At 27.3% G+C, this 23,432-nt stretch overlaps 1 protein-coding gene across 1 annotated transcript; it reads left to right on the top strand.

The window, feature by feature from the left end:
• The first annotated feature begins 7,133 nt into the window (after window positions 1-7,133).
• On the top strand, window positions 7,134-22,088 carry LOC126548975 (uncharacterized). Its single transcript, XM_050197138.1, has 4 exons — window positions 7,134-7,676; window positions 7,765-7,952; window positions 16,138-16,368; window positions 21,797-22,088. The coding sequence occupies exons 2-4, from the start codon at window positions 7,877-7,879 to the stop codon at window positions 21,934-21,936; spliced, it is 447 nt and encodes a 148-aa protein (XP_050053095.1). The 5' UTR covers window positions 7,134-7,676; window positions 7,765-7,876; the 3' UTR covers window positions 21,937-22,088.
• The last annotated feature ends 1,344 nt before the right edge of the window (window positions 22,089-23,432 follow it).

Below are 23,432 nucleotides of genomic sequence, written 5' to 3'. Positions count from 1 at the left end.
GTAAGTATTTATTTTACTATTAGTAATTAATAGCTGAGTACGGTAAATTGAATTAATTTTTTATGAAAATATTGTATTTAAAAATATCATTGTGTGTACAACAACATACGTTAAAGTTGTATGTCTACACAAATATTTTCAAACAATAATATCGTCATTGATAGTTTAAATATATAATTTTGTTAAAATTTAAACTTGAAATAAATATATGTATAAAAAAAAAAAAATTAATTGCTTATAACTTAAAAGAAACTTTAAATCAAATTTTTAAGTAGTAGATATTTGTAATATTGTACATTTTATACGTTGTTATTTATAAAACAATTTTAAAACCATTATGATTTTACCAAATTTTAAAATTTTAACTTCAAATACTTAAAAATAAATTGTACCTATGTATTTTAAATGTATTTATAAGAACAATATAAGAGGAAGCTACACTGGTCATTTTCAGCAGTAAAAACTTGTCCACAGAAAACACACAAAACGGCATCAAAAGGTAGTTTTAAAATAAAAATACCTAATATGAAATTTTCAGAGAACGATATTTAGGAAGGAATGTCATGGGTGTTTTTTGAAATATTAATTATTAAAAAGTTAGAGTTATTTTAAAAATGTAAAATAAAAGGTTTTTGTTCCTTTAATTACGAGCTGTGTATTTAGATTAATACAAAACTCCAATGAGGTTTCCTTTAAATATTGTTCTCTATATTATTATATTGTGTAATAGGTGTTTTTACTCTATAACCAGTTTTTGATTGTTTGTTTTGCGTTAGCATGTTTACGAACGGAGCAATGAATATATATTTTATTTTATAATCATGTGTGTATGTGTGTGTGTGTGTATTTTTTTATATATATATACTTGTTTTCTATAGTAAAATAAACTTTAATCTTCAACTTTAAAGATGGATTTAGAAAATTGTTATTCATTAAAAAATAATTGTAGATACTTGAATTTTTCATAAAATGTATAAATTACTCGACACTCACAGTATCTACAGAAAATTGGTTACTTAATTGCCTACTTTTTTATATGAATATGAATGAACGTGTTAAATTTTTATACATTTAAAAAACAAATATCATGAGGGGATCTGAACCCCATAATCCACCCCATTATATATTTCAATATTTGTATATTTGCTCTGTTTAAAATTGTATACCTACATAAAATATTATTATAAAATCAAATATATGACTAAATAAGCACATAAAAATACAATCAAACTGATAAAAGGAACTTTATACGGGACTATAAGAATAGGTAGGTGTATATTTATTATTTTATATTCTTTAAAGTATTTTCATGATAGCAATTATAGCGTGTTAGATAAGTCCAAAAACAGATATTAATACATTTATGAGAACATTAATTTCTGCAAAATATCATAAACTTAGCAGAAAAAAATCTCATTAATAAAATGACACTATACAACGTAAATCTAACCTAACCTGCAATGCAGTCCATAAAATAATTTCACGATATTATATTGTAATTTTATGAACATAGAGTTATTACTAGTATTAAATATACTTTATAATGTTATAAGTATACTATAAATAGTACTGTAGTAAACAATCATAATTGCATTGTAAAAAAAAAAAAAAACAAAATGCTATTGTCCCTCAGCATAAAAATATACGCTACTGACATATATAAAATTATCAATTAATGAAAAGCGATAAAGTGCTACTACAGCAATCGGAAAAAAATATTTTCCAAAACAGATAATCAATATGCGTTCGTAAATAAAAAATAAAGTTATTGATACGTTTTTTTTTCAGATATTTCAATTACAAACTAGTAGGTTTGTTATCCACGTTGTATACCTACTACGAAGTACATGCTGTTTTTGAAACTACAGTTAAGCGAGTTTGGAAAATAAAAAAAATACGTGATATAAATTGTTTTCATTAAAAAATATTGTATTAAAAACAAATATGGGCACAATTATTATGGAAACTAAATAAGTGAAATATCACTATATTATTCATGTATCGGATGGACTTTGGTGTTTACCATATTAGTGCGTGACAGGCGAACCTGAATATTATGTCGCGATGTTACTGTTTATAATAATATACACAATATAGCTGTATTTTCTAAATTTAATGATCCCGCAGGACCTCAGAACCCAGAGGTAACCGCCAACACTACCTTGCAGTATGTTGATGGGTACACAAATTACACGCACAGATCCACAGTAAAATGATACAAATAGTGCATGCGTGGCTCTCTGTGAGAGATAGCACATAACTTATTATTGTCTACTTAACCGCTGCCAGATTTTTAGAGAAAAAAGATTTTTTTTAAAACATAATGAAAGAATATAGGTGTTTGGGGTTTTTTTGCACACCTATTATATGTTTAGAAGAGCATCAATTTGCTGTCTCCACAAAAATATAATGCCAAAATAGCTACTTATTACCATAATATCGATAAAGAAAAAAAAATAGTATTTGTGGCTCATGCGAAATGACAATATTTCAGTTTTGTCAAAATTCATCCCTTGCCTTTGGACGGCCTCCGTAACTGAAACTCGCTTTCCACCCTTACCTCAAAATATAATATATACTATTTCAGGGTTTATATACGTCATAACAATTGTGTATCATACGAATAGTAAATTATTTATAAGCATTTAAAATTAAGATGAGCTAAGAAGTTAACCAACATTTTATGGTGTAACTACTACTACGCACTATTCCACTCATAATAAACTTTAAATTCTTATATTCTCGTTAAAAATTTGATTTATATATGTATATAAAAACAACAACAAAAAAATTATGCTTCAGAATATGAAATTAAAAATAAATAGTGTTATTCAAAAAAATAAACATGATGAGAGCAATAAAAGATTATAGAAAAAATAAGTTTATTTTAAAAATGGTGTTTTGTAATTCTCTACTGGCATAAAATAAAGCTTAAGGTATTTTAGAGCATATAAATCCAGACAGACGGTTATCATTTATAAATAATATAACCTATCAAATTTAATTTTTCTAAAAATTATAATATTTTAATTTTAACTTTATATTAAAAATGTATTTTATAGGATTTAATTAAATCAAAAGCAATTGGTAAATATTAACACCACAATAATAATATAATGTAATCAAAATTCGAACTTCACGCCTTGACAGATAGACATTTTAAATGTGACGTTAATGATCTAAAAATTAAAAAAATAAAGTACTTAACTATAATAGGTAAGCATCAACGACAACCCTCACTGACATAATTACTATAACACTATATATTATTATTAAAAATAGTACACTAAATTAGATAAACCTAAATAATTCATCTACAATATACACATATTTAAAAGATATTTAAGAACATTTAAAATTATTTGTATAGTGCATTATATTATGTCATACAGTAAAATCAATACAACAGTCTAAGAAAATAGTACAAACAAAATATTTTATTAAAACATATTACGTCACCGAATAAGAAACAAAACTTAAAGAAGTATCTAATATTATTTTTGTATATTGATAATATGATCATGTTAACATCGAAATGGATATTTTTGAACACGTAGGTGTTTTTGATACTTAGAGACAGTTGTGTGCCCATTTTAAAAATCAAAACATAAATATCTTGATTGCAAAAATCACGAGACTAAAACTCGGGTAATAAAAATCCAACTTGTAATAATTGTAGTATTAGATTTACATGTCAGCTGAAAGGTTATGATAAAGTTAAACAATAATGCTATATTAAACATAAAAGTTATAACTTATAATTTTTATACAACACGCCAATAGTCATTCGAAATTCGATAATAAAAAAATAATAATAAAAAATAAATTCCTTCCATTAAAATTATATTAATGTTAAATATTTAATATTTTTTAAATTTCTATAAGTAAAACTTATGTAGTTATGTAAGATTTTGTAATAGAATCTTAAGCTTTTTTCCCCAAGTAAAAACATTTTTATCAACATAGTAGGTATGTACGAGTATACAGAAAAGCAATTTAAAATTCGAAAAGTTCATGTAGGTACTTATATATATTTAATATTTGTTACTTATCTTAAAATTAATTTAAATATTTTAAAATTTAATAGATTATATTAAGTGACTCAGTCTCTAAATTATTTTTTTGGTAATTATAATAAAATAACAATAATTGTTTTTTGAGAAATTGTTATTTTTACGATTGAGTTTCGTCATTTGTCCGCCTAATAAGTTCTAAATTCAACTGGGTTGAAATTGAACTAGATGTGTTTTGAATGACAGCTAAGCTTCATTCACTTAATTAGCACCAGCATATATATGATATATAGTATCAGATTAGGACATTTTCCCTAGTCTAATATATACACTGGCTTTAGGTCAGCACATTTAAAAATTATAAAAAATCTTATTTTTAATGACTAAGACCATTATTGTGAATAATAATATTAATAATAATAATATAACATTGATATATTTTGTCATTTGATGAATAAACAAACTTTTATTTTTTTTATTTATTAATATAACTGATAACCCCGGATTAAAACCCATATAGTATTATAATAGTACTACTATATAATATAATCTATTACAATACGTATGTTATATACAATAACAACGTAAATGTTATAAAATTTATATTTAATATTCGGTCAACAGCCACTTGTTGACAGTTTTTAAAAAAAAAAAAAATAGTTTTTCGTATTTTTCACAGTGTAAAATTCATGCCATCATTTCACAATCGCACTATACACTTTAAAAAAAATATCGCAGTATCATATAGAACAATAATAATATGGAATATCTCCGGCTTTAATGTCAAAAATGAAAAAATACAAAATACCGTATTTTTGAAAAAATCACATTATGTTCAATACTTGGTGAAGGAGTAAGTTTTCAGATTCAAAATAACCTATATGGTGAGGGGGGTACACTTACTATCACCACCGTTTTTTTACGGTGATTGACTGTATATTGTATAAAATAAGTGTATAAATACATTTACGTCTTATGTACACGCCTATAAATTATAATGCGTTTTAAACATTATTATTATTACACGGCAACATTAGGGCGTTTGTTAATGAACAAATTAACAAGTTTTCTAGGGCATTAAAATCCCAACCCTAGATATTATTTTCAATAACGATCCGGCTATCATCAGACTTCTAATAATAAGTGTTTGGTTACTATTTGAAAACATATTGTAGCAAAGGCATGGCATATAAATAGGCATTCTAAACAATAGATTCTAATAATTCAATGAAATACAAAATAATGATAATCAAACTTCAGCACTAAAAATTAAAATACGAGTTATTAATTATTTTTATAATTTATTACTGCATTAGTTTATTTTTAATCTATCATACTAATTCACTACTCATTTTAGTCGAACACTGGCGTTAGTACCAGTGCCGAACTTCAGGCTAGGCAAACTAGACAGCTGTCTAGCGAGTAAGCAGCCTTTACCTTTCTGGTATCTAGGTCCCCGGTCAAGTACCAAAGAAAAGGGCCCTTCTTTAGTAACTGAATTGATGTACTGGGACCCTAAGTTCGAAATACTAGTTGATGCACTATTTTTTACAATTTTCATCATTTTTATCACCATCTAGGTTATTTTAAATCTGAAAATTTACTCTTTCACCAGTATTGTACATAATGTGATTTTTTCAAAAAATCAGTATTTTTTTTTTTACATAGGTATTATCTTGGTTTTATATCCAATTATAATTCTAAACAATGTAATATACTAACTACTTAGTAAAAGATACTTAACAAAGTTAACTTGATAATTGTTTCGTTAGTCTTAACTTTAATGTATTATAGAAATCAGTTTTCTGATATATCATGATTGCAACTTGCAATTTTATCAATAACTCATCATAAAACATTGTATTATTTGATACAAGACTAATTATACTAATTGATACATTTGAATTTTTTTTTATATAACACCAAACAGAATAATAAATAAAAGTGATTGTCACACAGATACACGGAATCAGTGTGCCAAACTTTTCCAACAAAACAACCGCGCAATATATATATACAATATAATTATGATTAATGGCTTAACGCTAAGAAAATTCTATACGGTGCATTACTATTTGTGCAAATTATACCGGCAAGATATTTTAAAAAAACGTAGACTTTGAATTACTATTTTGTGCTTTCATAAATAACGAGTTAAGATTATAATAATATTTTTTAATCTTACAACCCGCGGTCGATCATCAAAATAATATCGTATGTCATACTACAATATCGCGTATATCTCACATATTTTTATTACATCAAAACCGATCGCAACGCTAGTTCGATTCGAACGATTTCAAAACACAATCTGTCTCCCCGCAATGGAAATAAAATCGTATTATTGCGGTATTATACTCTCGTCGACCATCGGCCGAAATTACACCCCAATTTGGCTTCATATAACGGGTAGGTGTATTATTATTTCGTATAATAATATCGTCGTCGTCGTCGTCGTCGTCGTCGTCGTTAACGTTGTTGCGCTGCGACGGTATAACGACCGTCGCGGTCGTCGGTATGGTGTTCGCTTTACCGCGACCGTAAGCATACAGTACCGTAGTCCCCGCCAGCCAAGTATCCCGCAGCCTCCCGCGGTCCGGGAGAACGACTACACAACAACAACAACAACAACAGCGGCACAACAGGTAACTCAATTACTACTACCCCCGTGCACTCGCACAACAGGTACGGCGAATTAATATTATTATGTATACACCGTATTATATCTATATATTATAATATCGCAATATTTTAAATTATTATATACTAACTAATAATAATAACAACAATACACTAACGCGTATAATGCGTGTACACGGTCTGCAGAATAGGCGCCGAACCGGTAGCGACGACGAACGATAATAATAATTGTGTAATAATAACGCATACCAGCTGTATATATATATACATAACGCTATAATAATATAATTGTTATTATCGCGCGTATCGTGACGACGGGACGCCGCCGACGCCGGGACGAGGGACGCGCGTCAAAGTTTCACCGTCCGCCTACGACGCGCGCGACCAATTACACCGCTTTCGCGCGTCGCTATCGGCTCGGCTACCCCCGTCGTGTGTTGTATAAACCGCCACTAGGTACGTTTTCCGGCGGCCTCGGAAAAGCGCCGTTATCGTTCCGTTTCGTCACAGCGTCTTCGCTACCTGCTCGTCTCCTGCCTACGCGCGTCGTACACGTCCGCCACACAACCCCCCCACAACCCCTGTAACGTTTTTCCCGCCCTTCTGCGCCCACAGACGCCGCCGTCGCCGCCGCCGTTGGTCATCAGCGTCTCGAGCGCCGAACGCGGCCGACACGCGCGCGTATACCGCACGCGCGCTCTCTCACCAAGCGCCGCGAGCACGAGCGCGTTTTTCGCCGGCGGACACACCACGTACACACACCGCACCGGATAGGCCGAACCCGCAGACGGACCACCGACACTATTATAATATAATATTATTATATAGCGAGTCTGCGAACGAGCCGCATCGGCACTCATCGCGACGACACTATAGCGACCGGTCCGACCCTACCTGACGCGCCGAATAACAGCACAGATCGCCGTATAAATATAGGCGATACGGACGTATAACAGTATTTTTAATAGATATATAATATATCGTATAACTGTACGCCGTAATATCGCCACATTGCACACATAGGTATACGCACAGGACCATTATGATAATAATATATAATAAATAATATTATTAAGTCAACAAACAATATTATAATATTGTTATATTATAGATTATCGCAATATATTCGTCGTCGTCGTCGTTACACATATCGTTACATAAGCACCGACGTCGTCATTTCGCGCGGACCGCATCACCGACAGACGCCGCGCGACAATAACACAATGATGGTACACTTGACGTTGGTCGCCGGCTTAGTTTTCGGCTTTGTCGCCGCGTCCACCGCCGCCGGCATCACCGGTAAGACTGTTATTAAAATATTTAGCTTTTAAAATGACCGCGTGCGCCGGATGATGGATTACCCATTTATCGTATCCGTCATAAAATACCTAATAAGTAGATTTAGTATACGAATCGTTTCCGTGTCGTTCTGTCGTCGACGAATAAGTCGAAATACGAAAACAGCACGTTGCGATATCATTAAATTTTTTTTTTTTTTTTAAACATTTGTGAAATCTATTAAGCGCACCTTAAAATATTATAATAGCAAATTATGCTTTGAACGTTTAGTGTACCTAACTTTATAGGAGTAGCTATGTTATAGTATTATTATTCCCCCCTCCCAAAACCAATGATAAGTACATTTTTTCTACGTTTTCATTTTGTTATTTTCAACCGAGTAAAAATCGATCGTTTACGAGTCATTTAACAGTTGGATTTTATAATATTCTATTTATTGCGATATAAAAATAATAATTTATTTGCGTATTCAGTTATGAGTGTTTTAAATGATACTGCATAATATTATAATATTTACACAAATTTAAAATAAGATTCAAAAACTATCCTAAAAAATTATATAAAAGCACTGACTTAAATTATTATTAGCGCAATGAATATATTTTGTTAATCGTATATGAAATGTTATCAGTTACGATACTTTTTAATACTATCACTTACTTTTCAATAAAAATTTTTAATTTCAGTAGTATTGAACAAATATTTTATGATTATTTGAATGCTATTATTTTAGAATAGGTATATTATAATTAACATCATAAATACACGCGTTCAAATTATTTCACATAAAATATTTTTAATTAATTAAAAATATGTAAATGAAACTATATTAATTAATTATTAATGAATAGTTTTATTTAGTGATGTATAACGTATCATGCATATATTAATACATAATAATATGTACCATGATATATATTAGTATACAAATAAATATCCATGCTATATCAATATAGCAATCAATTAGTTACCCGAAACCGTTGGCTAATTATAATAATAAAATTAATGTATCAGACATCAAAAGTAATTCACACGTTATTATAAATATGGTATTATAGCCAGTAGCTGCATAATTTATAAATTATTATACTATCACAAATAACAAACTCTATTCATAATATAATAATCGTACTACTTCGTTATTAGCTACTTTAAAATACCTAGTGAGTTTTAACATATTTTAAAATTTTAAAATTTATGAATTTATTATGTTTCTAAATGATAATCAGACATTTCGTGTATAATATATATTTTCGTATTATTTTTAATGTGATTTACTTCATTACCTACTTGTAGAATTAGGTTAGATATATTTTTTTTTTTATTTGTAATTTTTAAGCAAGTTATAAGTATTTTTATATTTTTGTATTATACATACTCATAACTTGTTTAAACATCAAAATATCGTAAGACACTGAGAGATAATTTATAGTATTGTTACCTTTAAATTTGATAATAAGTAGATCAATTTATATTAAAAATAAAAATACAGCATTGGTTCTACTAAAAGCAAACGTAATATGTTGTGCGTTTGTAAGACGGAGACATCATACGTGTGTTTGTGGCATCCTTTTAATAATCAAACGCTGTTACCAAACCAATTAACTGTATTCGACATTTTCTATATAGTTAAAATTAATTCTATAATATCAATGTAAACTGAACTTAAGCAAACATTGACTAATTTCAATAGATATTAATCATTTTATATCAAATTATATAGGTATGTGATGATATTTTGTTCTTGTTTAAAATAAATTTAACTAATAATCTAAGTAAAAGATGAATAATTACATTATTTATACATATCAAACGTGCCTTATACAGAATCCAACACATATTATCACGATTAATGATTTATAGGTATTTTTCAATTGCCATAAATTAACCCATTTATTGAACCTAAATGATAGATTGAAATAATAATAATTATCTAGGTACTAATATTTGTCAAGGAGGTGTAGTTACTTATACAACGATAAGTAATGTCAGATGTATAAAATAATATACTGTTAAATTATAATTCACATCTTGATTAAGGTGGATATGGTAGATATATTGAATTAATAAAAAAATACCTACTATTTTTAAAAACCATTCTTTGAATACTCGTATCTATAACTTCATCCAAATTTTAACTTAAAATGTCTAAAAAAAAAACTATGCTTATATTATATATTTTCTAGTTACAATATTAACTACTTATGATATATCTTGCATTAAACTCGGAATCTTTAGTTATACAATTTGAATATTTTATACATTTTTACTACAAAATTATTAGCAATTTTAGTGATTTTATCAAAAAATTTATCACTTTGTATTTCTTTAATATTTTTTAAATGGCTATAAAAACATTTTATGAAATATCTTGTATTACATTTTTAAGTTTTTTTACTAATTGATATTTTTGACATAAGCGTATACAAAAAAAAAAAATTTAAATGTTTATAAGGTATAAATAACTTAAAAAGTTAAACTATTTAGAAAATAATATCATGTGTATAAAAAATAAAATAAATAACTATTTCAAGTTAGGAATAATTAATTCCCAAAATATCAAATAGATCCAAATTTTTTACAAAACATCACCCTTAAAATTGAAAACCTAAAGGGTTTTACTATCTTGAAGAATATCTACTTAACGTACCTATGTACAATATATTATTATGAATATTTAATTAAATAAAAGTTTGAATACAATTCTCAATGATTTGACAAGTGTAACACAATCAAGTCATTAAGTACATTTACATTATAAATTTATAATATTACACTCACTCACGATCAAATGTTAGATACTTTTGAAAATATCCACGTCGATATATCAAAAGTTGGCATATAAATAGATTATATAATAATACATAAATCGTTATAAGTTGTTATATATAGTTTTTTTTTATTTATATAAAGAGGAGTGAACTTTTCCAATAAAATACATTTTAAAGCTTAAAATATCCCTTTAGTAAAAATTATTTTTTCATGAACAATAACATTATAATATAAAGTGTCATCGACTGTATAATGGTTGTTCTTTCAATGCCACTTAACGACAAAACATACGATTTTCAAAATCAAATATGATATTATCATAATATATACTATAGTAATATAATGTTGTTTGTCCGGTTATTCACGTATTCCCTTTATTTTGATATTTTTACTTCACACCGGGCGCTATAACATTATCTAAATTATCTAGGTATTCGTTTAGAAAATTTCACAATCATATATTGTAAGAACATTTTATTTAACACTGAAATAATCATCATACTTATTCCGATACGAAAATATTCATTTAAATGGCTTCAGATTGAGGTACATAATTTATTTAGATTTTAAATTTTAGAACGATCAATTGTGAGTTTTCAAAATATATTATAATTGAATGCATAATTAATTTCTAAGAATGTTTATTTTTTTTATACAAAAAAGTATATTGTATATATAGTTTTATATATATATATATCTAACACAAAGTTGTGAAATTATATCGTTTGTAATTTCAAACCAAGAAGTGGAAGATAGTATTATAGCTTATGGATTTCCCGATTGCCGATTACTGTTTTAAATATATTTATTTATCTTAGTTATCTAGACAAATGTATTTTTTATTTTTAACTTCAGAAACCTTTAAATTAACATGAATAGAAATTTTTTTTAAAACCTAAAGGTTAAATATGTTTTCTATGTAATCTGGTAAAAATTTATTAAATACAAATCATATGAAAAAATCATAATTGGACCTACTTAAGTCAAGCATAAAAACTTTAACAGTTTCTACTAGTTAATTAATTAGGGTGGCATATTTTAGAATTCAATGAGATTTAGCTTTCTCACACTAACAGTTATTAATGTATTCAGAACATAGACATTTCATGTATAGGTAATACATTTTCAATATTTCAAACATCACGTATTCGTGTTATAATAACATAAGTAATTATATAAGTATCTATTATAAATATTACACCTGTTAAGTTGACTTCAAATATGATGTTTTGACTTTTGACTTTATACTTTGGTTCGAATTAAATTTATAAATATTTTTTAAATGAAAACTAGGTACATTATAAAAAACAGGATGATTTTATCAAGTTACTATGCTCTGTTCTTAATTATTTAATAATAGTAATAATACAATCATTTAATTTCAAATTTTTGAAATTTTCGGTTTATCTATTATAGCTAAGTACTTTAAAAACATAGTTACTATTTAGAATATATTGAAAGTTCATATGAGCATATTAAAATAACTTAGATAACTTTTGTTTCACATCTAAAATATTAATGCCGGATTAAATGAAAAATTGATTAATTTATAAATAAACTGCTAAAATATAATTGATTAATAAAATAATGTATTAAATATAAAGTGATTTTTTATGATTTCCGACATAAATATGAAAAATTTTACAAAACAACATTCTCATCTATCGATCAGACTATTAATGTACCCAATATTATTTTTCGTTCTATTGAAAAATAAAGAAACATGTCGACAAACTGTATAATATTATATAAAGATGGACAATGAGTGGATACAAAAAAATTCTATTGACAAAATATAATGATATGCAGGTAAATATTAAATAATAACAATATTATATGATTTTCCTTATATAATAAAATCATTAACTGAGGCTATCTGGAAAGAGAATGAAAAAAACTGATTGTATTGTCATTTAAAGGTAAAATAATTTTAACTTTTATGCACAATTTAAACATTTTTTAATTACGATTGTGAGTAAAAAGTAAAAATCCTGTTTTTTTCACCACGTTTAAATGTAGATTAGTATATTATGGTTAATTTCGTCATTTCGCTATTAAAACCAAATCAAAACGTGCAAAATATATGTCTATATATATATTATTGTAATTATCGTATAATATTTACCTATTCACTGCAGCGATAGCTCTGATGTTTAATTTTTAAGCAAATTTGCATTTAACGCATACCTAAACGTCGGGTAGTCGACCATTTTTACGTTACTCGGGGAAACATGTTAACTCGACCGAAATTCGCATCTCAATAATTGCTGCTTATATTATTTATAATTATTTATAATAATATAATCAAAATATTTTAAAACGCGTGGTTCTTTGTTCGGCTTTATAATCGCAGATACCCACATTCGATTATTAACGCGCAATTAAGTACAAACGCATACGCAACTATACATACAGCAATCGGACTTGGACTTGAAATTTCCACTCTGTCATTTATTTGAAATACTGAAAATCCTCGGAGCTTATTGTCACCCTTTATTATACAATACTAAAATCAAACAAAAGATTATGACTACTTAATCCTATACACACGAGTACATGACTCACGAGTATGTATAGAATAATACAGTACGAAACATACACAGTAATTCTCATTTTTTCTCCAAAACTACTGAAATCCCACTATATTTTTTAAAAATTAATGCAATTTAATATAATTATTATTTGTATTATTAGATAGTTATAATTATTTTATTGCAGTGCTGGGAAGATAAACTATAATCACAACTGTCGATTTAATAGTTTGCAATATTTAAAGAAAGAAAAGGTTGATGTATTATATTTTATACTTAATCAAAATAAATTAAATTTCACAATGAAAAAAATTAGTTGGTAAAATTGATAATACTCTATATAATAATATGATATTATAACATAATATATCTCTGTTTCAAAATATTATTATATATCAATCGACTCATATTCTGTTGATAAATTAAATTAATTATATTAAGTAAAATTAGTGAATATCTAACAAGTTTATTATGAATATTTTTTTTTCAAATTTAAATTAAAGTTAAAATCGAATTAAATTAATTCGATAAATTAGTAAATTTTATATACTGTCTTATTGTCGTATTGGTAAGTTCTTATTACACCATATTTTATTGAATCTGTTTTAATTTATTTATTTTACCTATTTATAAATACTCATATAAACTATCTTATAACTATTTTAACGGCAAAGAAAATTCAATAAAACACAATCCAAAAGTTCAAAGCACGTTAAACATCAATTATTCAACTACTCATCGTTGGAAAATCTAAAACAGCTTCAATACCTACCTACGTATAAATATTACAATCAAAATATTCATTAATAGTTTCTTAATTATTTCGTCTGAGTAAGATCCCGAGTATTATAGCTGTAAATACTATCCAGTTTATTATTATTATTTATGTACTGAAATGTATTACAACAATTGTCTATATTTTATAATAGTGTTGACGTATATAATGATTTATTTTAAATTATAAAACCATATATTTTTCAATGACCTTGTAAGTGCTATAAGTAAATTTTAAATAATAAATTCTGTGAATTTACTAGGTATATTTGTATGCTGACAAACAATTTTCTATATTAAAAGTGGTTAAAATATGTCGTCAAGCGTTAAAAAAACGTCAATTGTTTAAATTCATAATATAATAATATAAGTAAGTAGGTAGTATAGGATATAGGTACCTACACGTGCAGAAAAATTCTGAAAGTTTAAACAAGTAACGCGTTTAAATTTATCACAGAAATATGTTCTTTTATTCCGCATAAATAATGGTAATAATCGCATCAATATTAAAACGCATATTAGTATAAAACATAAACTCAGTTCAATGAAAGTGGCTCGAAGTGTAAGAGACCGTTAAGTTCTCCTACCTACAGTATTATTGTCACTACTCTGTACTGTAGTATAAAACGTAGGAACCTATACGTCTCGTGAGACACTCGATACAACTATTAAACACTGAAAAGCTTAAAGATAAAGAAAAAAGTATAAAGAAAATCATCTCCGGATTTATTTCATAAAAGCTTTCACTCATAAGTACTTAAATATTTATATAAACTAAAATTATACATTTTAACCGATATCACATACTAAATAAGTACTAAATAAGTACCTACAGTCGATTTATTAAGCAAATGTAACATCACTTAGTTTCATTCGTTTGCCTGTCATTTTAATATGATATTAATTTTGCATTAGTATTAAAAATCTCAGATTGTATCAACTAAACAATAAATACAAAAACTAACAGCTATAATTATTATAAATCATATACCACGCTGAAACTTAAATTAGTAAAATATATTAGGTATATTATAATAATTTATTAAGTTAGATACTTAGCTATATCTATTTGATAATTTAATTTAGAAAATGTATAGAAATATATTGTACTTTTTTAAAGTATTAAAATATGTTAGTAGTTCTAATTTTTATAATAGGTAATAATATATTAATATATTATCTCTCAGTTAATAGATTAAAATTTGAAAAAGACAACAGTTCTGACAGAAACTTGATTTATGCAATATAAGTTTTGGCTTATTCAAAGTATACCTTATTCATAAAATGCCAAATATTTATATAGCTAACTGATTTTGATTAAAAACTCGCGTTAATAAACTTGTACATTTCTTTCTAAGTTAGTTCTAAGAAATATGATTATCTATTAACTATTAATCATACGCAAATATCAAAGTCGTCAATTGTGTTAACTTAAGTAAAATATTTATATAGGTTTAAGCATAAATAAAATATTAAATCTCATAAATGATTTTTATGCTAATAAAATATAATAATGATGTTTAACAATAGTGAAATGCTAATTATGAAGATAAAATTATAAATAAGTTAAACTAATAAAAGTAATACGTTTTTGACAATAGCAATATGATTGATAATCATGACAACCATATTATTCTCTTGTATATTATACTGCATTTTACAAAGTTGGTTTACTGACATTTAGCTGTGCACTTAGCTTACATAATGAAATAACGATAACGACTAACAAGATTACATAAAATAAAAATTTCTTTGATATATTGGAAACGTGTAAAAGCCCTAGAATTTATAGCTTTCAACATCTCTATTGAACTTATCTAACTGGAAATTGTCTTCCAAATAAATAGTATAATGTTACTACCTATTATAGAGTATAAGTGAATTTTTAATTATTTCCTTAAACGTTTGATTCGTTATAGGTCTATTAGTGATCTAAAATACGGATTAGAATTAACCATCACTCAACTACTTATTATCAAATTACTTAATTACGAACTTTTAATTATTTAATCGAAATATATATAATGACTTATTTCAATTACAACTTTTACCGTAAAAATTTCTTATAAATTACTGTTGACGACAGGGTGCTCTTGTGTTTGTTACAGATGATAACGCTGAAGGTTTATCGGCGGTGCCAGCGCCTTGGGAAGACAGTCGTTTGGACGAGAGGATCTACGCTGACACTCCAAATTATCTGACGTTTCAACTGAACAGCAAGAGATATTCCGTACCTTATCACCCGGTGGCCAGATTGAGGGCCAGTCAAACGGCCGGTGTAGTGTTGCCATACGCCATGATCGCCAATAGGAACTACGTAAACGACGATGCAAACCGATGTAATGATGATATAAGCAATAATCTTATTTAGTTTTATAATATAATAGTATTATGTCTTATTGGTCCCTGCGGTATAAGTACATGTTTCTACTTATACAATATGTAGGTACCTACAATCCCTAATAGTCCCAATTGAGCCCTCTGATACGTCTATGGAAGGAGCTGCTAATGTTTGTACGGTAAATTTATTGAAAAAAACCGCAGCAATCGAATTGCGTCCGATGCATATACATTACTTACCTATACGTCTAATACAGACTTAGGACAATTAATAGAAATATTTAATAATATTATTATTATTAATAATTATATATATATTACTAAAGATAGGTTAAAAATATTCATTCATATATTAACCAATTCAATATATTCATTGTATACATCAAAAAATATTTTTTTCAAATATCCAACACTATATCATATCATTTTTTAAAACGTAATTTATTTCATAAATTTCAAAATACTTTTCGATACCTTGATGATAATACCATGGTATTCCTAACCAAATAATCGGGATGCTATTAGTACCTATATTGGAATAAAAAAAACCAGGACACAATTTTTATATCATTCGTAGTTTTTTCTTAAAATCCGATTGCTATATTAGGTACTAGGGAAGAGTAAGTGTGATGGTTTTCTGTTTCCTTCTGTAATACAAAGTACCTTAAGATGTATGCCCATAGCTAACTGCCAGTGAATAATATGTGTAACGTACCTTCGGATTGACGTTTATTAGAAATTGAATGGTACATGTATGTCGTTGGTTCGGAGGTAATTATAAATCTTTTCGCTGTACATTACCACATATACAACCCACATATTATTATAATAAACTTTAACGGTTAGGTAAATGGAATTAGTTTGTTCGATTTTCACAGCTGAATATTTATTACAATTGAATCACACACATGACAATTTAAAAAAAACTTAGCTATTGGGAAAACGAGAATCACACGATTCAGGATACGGATCCTGAGAAAACCATGTATAAGAATATATCTATATATAGAACAACCTTATAGCTTTTATACATGGGTATAGTGTATATTATATATGTATATAACGAAATTCGATAGCGGTAGGTAAACGTATTAGAATATGAACACCAACGTTTGAAACATTTCTAAGGTTTTTAAATTTTTTAAAGGCAAAATATTATCTAGGTCATCTCGGAAGCTTTTATTGATACCAACATTTTAAAGTGAATTATGATGGCTATGCAAAATATTACAATTTTAAAACGCTCATAACTCATTTTGAAATTATAATATTAATAAAGCCTATGTGATGCCTATATAATATTCTTACCTTCAATTTTGATTATAGATAAATTTACACCAATATTAAGGCTAACAACATACAATAAATTCTGCTGGACGCTTATTTACTGTATTATTGTATGTATGTATACATCATCATATACGAGTGTGGAGTTATCTTTTCTGATACTAAAGCTGAATTCATAGATACACGTCCGTTAGGTTTTCTCACGTCCTTCCCATAATTATATAGGTGCTTTTAATTTCATTCATCTCCACAAACTTACAAAATAATTAAGGTATGGCAAAATAAACGTCGATTTCAAATAACCGACGCATCCCAAAAATTATCGTTCACAAACAATAGTGAAGACAAATCTCGCATAGCTTAGGCAACCAACAAACCACGCCATTTCTTCCTGCGGACGCTACAATTATATCATAGTTTTCATATTTTCTGTGCCAAACCAGACCTAATTAGATTTAATAGTTATTTTTATTTCATACAGCGCATTTTTTTAAATCAATTTTACTAACTCGCGAGTGTGACACTGACAGTTGTTGTGGTTCGGTAGAGTATGAAATGTGACCTATATTATGGCTAGAAGAAAATTTAAAAACATCTTATTTTTAATAACCTATTGGAATAAAAACACCTGTTGAAAAAAATCATTAAAACAGTTATTTGCGTGTGATTAAATGAAAAACAGATATTTACTATAAATTTACCATAACTTTTATGTACAAGCCACCAGGAAGTTAGCTGGTAATTGTAGGTACATAATATGCAGTATGTTGGAGTATATCTATAACTCTTGTAGCCTTGTCTATGTAAAAATAATTTTAGTTAATATTGCAGCCTACTGATATAGTAAACTATTAAAATATGGAAAATATGGTTTTGTAAATAATGTATGCTCGAGTTCTCACTCCTCGAATATCCGCTATAGAATTTCATTACATTAATACATATATATGTATGGTAATTATTATTGTTTGATATTGATTTTTACGATTTGTAAAACAACTTGGGCGAGTTAGGTAAATTAAGTATGCCCTATTATTATAGTTGCAGCCTATACCAAAACTGTATACTTGCAAAATCTTGCGAATTACCTCCTTAATTTTTTTTTTTTTTTTTTGATGATTTGAAGTGGTTAGTACCATGTTGGTGATCCAACTTGACAATGATTGACACTGCTCTCCATTGAAACTTCAATAATTGCTGAGCGGCAGCCAGTACTTCAGCGATATCGTGACCTATATACAAATATGATATTGTGTTTAAAAGCTGTCTGAATTGTTAACGTCTCAACTCTCAATAACATTCATAATTCTTAGACTATATTATAACAAGAGGTAGCTAATGAACAGGTAGAACGATCTAAAATTTTTAAAAAATGTTGGTTTGACACAAACTATGCACTTTCAAATACCTAATTCAATTTTAAAAATGTATGGATTTTATTCGAAGAAAACATTGTATAATATTGCTATGAATCTATTATACTAATATTATGTGTTATTCATAGAAATAGTCTTAACAGTAAAATAATTTTATACTATTAAGATTGGCATTTAACTGAATTGAGTCAAGCCCTCAAACATAAACAAAATTCAAACATTCCTATTCAGATAGATAAAATATTCAAATATTCTACCATCTCTATAATGATCAATGATTGACGGTTTCTTAAAAATATTTACGACATTTTTAACAAACGCTTTGGTATACTTTAATAATATGTCCAACCATCAAAATTCTTCAGTATTAATAGAACCATTTCTATTTAGTATCTATATGATGGTCTGTTTTAAACGTAACGTAACACAAATGGTCGAATGGTATCGTGAATCGTGATCATTGAATTACCATGAAACAAAAAACTAATTTTGGGTATTTTAACTTTATCAATAGATAATTAATTTATATAACTAACGGTGACTTACGCATGTAAATTTCTATACATTGTTTCGTTACTGCGCTAGAGCCCAATAAGAGATATAGCCGCGTGATGTCACAATATCACACGGTGCGGCGGCGGCGATCTATACTTTTAAACAAGACGTGGTCTAGGTTATATGTTTTATTGAAATCAACAAAAATTAAAACAATTATCATAAGCTTCTAAGGTTTCGGTGTTTTTTTTCACGTCAAAAATCAATCACTCAATGGCCACCGCCATACACTTCAATCAATGGATAATTTATTGTTTCTTCGTTGAAGTTTTTGAATTACTTAATAGAATTCATCACTCGCACTTATTGCAATATAATAATTGTACACAGATTAAAACGAAAATATAAAAAAGAAATTCTCAACAAAAATGAAAAACACTCAATCGTTCACTCTCCTCGTGTTGTAATCCTTATTCTATAATGACACTACTTTTTGCACTTTACTCGGGAAGGTCTCTCGAGACCGCACGAGATTCGTTACCGTTGATATGACGTGCGTGCATATATTCACAGCCCTACATCAAACAAACAGTTTTGTTTCCTTCTCCTAAACACATATTGTACATTAAACATGTGACGAGTAATGTTAATTTTATATGACGGAAGTGTACGACATAACGTTGGCCGACCAATAACAATAAAAAAATAAGAGTTTTTTTTTTTATACATAACATTATTATACAATAATAGAAAATCCCACACGTAGTGTGTATACTGCATACCTAGTATACCTACCTAACAATCAAAATATGTCCGGAGTATCATGATAATATATTATTATTCATTTTGTGTGTTCGTCGATACCCGGATTATGATATTAATTTTAAAAACCATTCAGGTTATTCAATTCGAATTATATCGTTTATAATAATTAATAACATATAATTATCACAGAATATAGTAGTGTTAATACACTATAAGCCCAATCATTTATTTATGTTTTGTATTCGCTTTGTTTATTATTCAAAATTAACCACTCAAAAGTGTTTTTCTACGTATTTTGAGTCCTTGTTAGAATAATCGAATCGTTACCGACACATAATATGATATTTGTTAATTAAAAATCGGAAAATAATATCATTCTAAGTAATAAATAATAAAATATTTTTGTGTAAATCAAATGAATATAATATTTTAACAAAAGTAAAAATTGTAATTATTAGTTATATTAAAAATTATACAATACGAATTGGACATAAGCGATTTATGGGTATTTTTATGTCGACACGATCCAATCGGATTTAAATAAATAGTCGTACATAATTTATAATATCATATATGTTTTGTACCTATATAAAAATGTGTGTGATTATAGCAATCATTTCAAGTCACAACCATAAAACTGAAAAATACCTATTAAAATCAAGCATAATATTGAAATAATTATAGTATGAATCAAATATATATTCGGCCATACTGAACTGTTGTATATAATAAAATACAGTTGAATAACATTTTCATATTATAGTCTATAGTAGATCATTCTATGATAAATTCATTCATTATTATACACAATTATACATTAAATTAACTCTATAATCCAATTTTCTATCAGAAACCATACACAAATTTTAAAATCAAAATACCTTTACTGCTCCTAAAGGTAAAATCAAACAATTATAATAACAAGAAAAAATCTATACATCATTATTGATATATTGAATACTTTTATTTCTTTACTAAATTATATAAAAATATTTGATTTGTATATTTAATTTATTTAAATAGGTTTTCACAAATTATGCTTTAAAAAAAATACTCTACATAAAATGAAAAATAATTATAAATGAGCATATGAAAGCTTTAATAATTATAATTAATACAATAAAACAGAAAAAATGACTTCGAAAATGAAAAATATTAAGGTATTCAACAAAAAATTAAAAATAAAAGTTTCAATATTGAAATATTTCTAATTTGTAATTTGTACTGGAAATCACATAGGCTACATAGATACTGTTATTGCAATGAGATAAAAAAAAATATTATTTTTCAACAAAATTGTGTTAGCAGAGGCGTACTCACGAGGGGGATGAGGTAGTCATATTCCCCCCCATGAACATTTTTTTTATGTATTTATACATTTTGTACCTATGACTATCAACAAAACAAAATGCAGTTCATCCCCTCATCCCCCAACATTGGGAAAAGCTGAGTACGCCCCTGCGTAGTAGCATAATATTTTAATCGTATATATGTATCATTGCAGTTGAACCGGTGTGGAAGCCGACTGCTGCCGAGCTATTGACTGTGTTAATGAATCGCCGGAAGAATACAGACACTGGAATGGACAACACAAATTTCATGCGATTCGGCATCAGTAAAAGAACGCGTTTTTATGATAATTAAAGAGCCTTCAGCGCGTGCGCTTCTTATTCCTGTAACGGCCATTGTCGGCTATTATTATTATCATTATCATTATTCCAAAATAGTTTTATTGTTTTGACATTACAGTTGAGCAGGAGAAAACAAAAATTATAAACAAAATGTCATAACTCATATTTTACGGTTTTGTTTTATTTTTTTAGTTATTTTATTGGTTTTAATAAAACATTTTTTTTTCTAAACTTCTCATCACATATATTCGTATACAATATTGTAATAAAAACAATTAACATACCTAAATTATATTATTATATTATAATAATGTCCCTACGTCTGTATACACACGTATACCACGTAGGTAGTTATAATATATATATATATATTATAGAGTAAACAATCGTATTATATATAATACAATATGTGGGCACTGCAGTGGAAGAATAGTTTTTATTTTTATTTTTTAAGAATTTAAAAAATCATTTATTACAATGTTTGAACAATGAATGTAACGAATCGCTCTTACGGTGTCTGAACACAGTAAGCTCGTGATGGAAAAAACAACAATTAACTGACTGTTATCATTATTATTGTAAACATTACGTGCAATAAGTGACTAACACGTCTTCCGTTTATAAAATGTTTCTTTTTAACACATTACTTGTAGGTGCATAAAGGTATAAAACATAGATAGAAATAGAGAGATAGTGGAGAAAGTTAGAGAAATATTTAATATCTACCACATAGTACTATAGCTAAACGTTGGCTACACATGGACGAATCGTTATTAAAAAAAATATATACTGACGGTAAAAGTATCGACAGCTGCAGTCCTGTCAGTACAAAACGGAAATAAAAACTAAGGTATACCGTATACGCAATAATTGGTGATTGTTGAACCGGAAATACTTTTAGTCAGTCTCTGGCGACTCACCAATGCACAGCACTGTTCTCAGACCAAAGAAAACATTTGAAACTGCTGGTCCCCGATGAGACCGTCGCACATTTGTCATTATATTATGTTATGTCACTAAGTTATTTACAAAACAAACTACGCCGTAAGAACAAGTTTTTTTTTAAACATATAAATAATATATTTAAGTATAATAAAAAATATATATATAATATTACGTATGTATATAATAATTAAGCGCGTATTTAACTTATTAATATATTATGTATATATTATATATGTATATACAATAGGTAATAGTTATCTGTATTAATACCGACAATGCGAAAGTAAATACGTAAAGAGGAACTTTCATTATTGTTTTACACGAATAGTAAACAAACTTAGTACACATATTATTATAAATATTATATTATCTTGAAATACTTTTTCAACGGTTGTAACAACAATAAATCCACATAATCTACTATCGCGATGTATGGTTTAAATGTAGGAAATAAACCATCGGGTTGTACAAAAAAAAAAAAAAATATCTAATGTTGAAGATTCTTATATACAATCCATTTAAAGATTTCATCGAGAAAATTTTCTAAGAATCCAATTAAAAATG

The sequence above is a fragment of the Aphis gossypii genome, chromosome 1, assembly GCF_020184175.1.
Source record: "Aphis gossypii isolate Hap1 chromosome 1, ASM2018417v2, whole genome shotgun sequence".
NCBI lineage: Eukaryota > Metazoa > Arthropoda > Insecta > Hemiptera > Aphididae > Aphis > Aphis gossypii.
The sequence above is the reverse complement of the archived record's forward strand: the minus strand, read 5'-3'. Positions and strand labels throughout refer to the sequence as shown.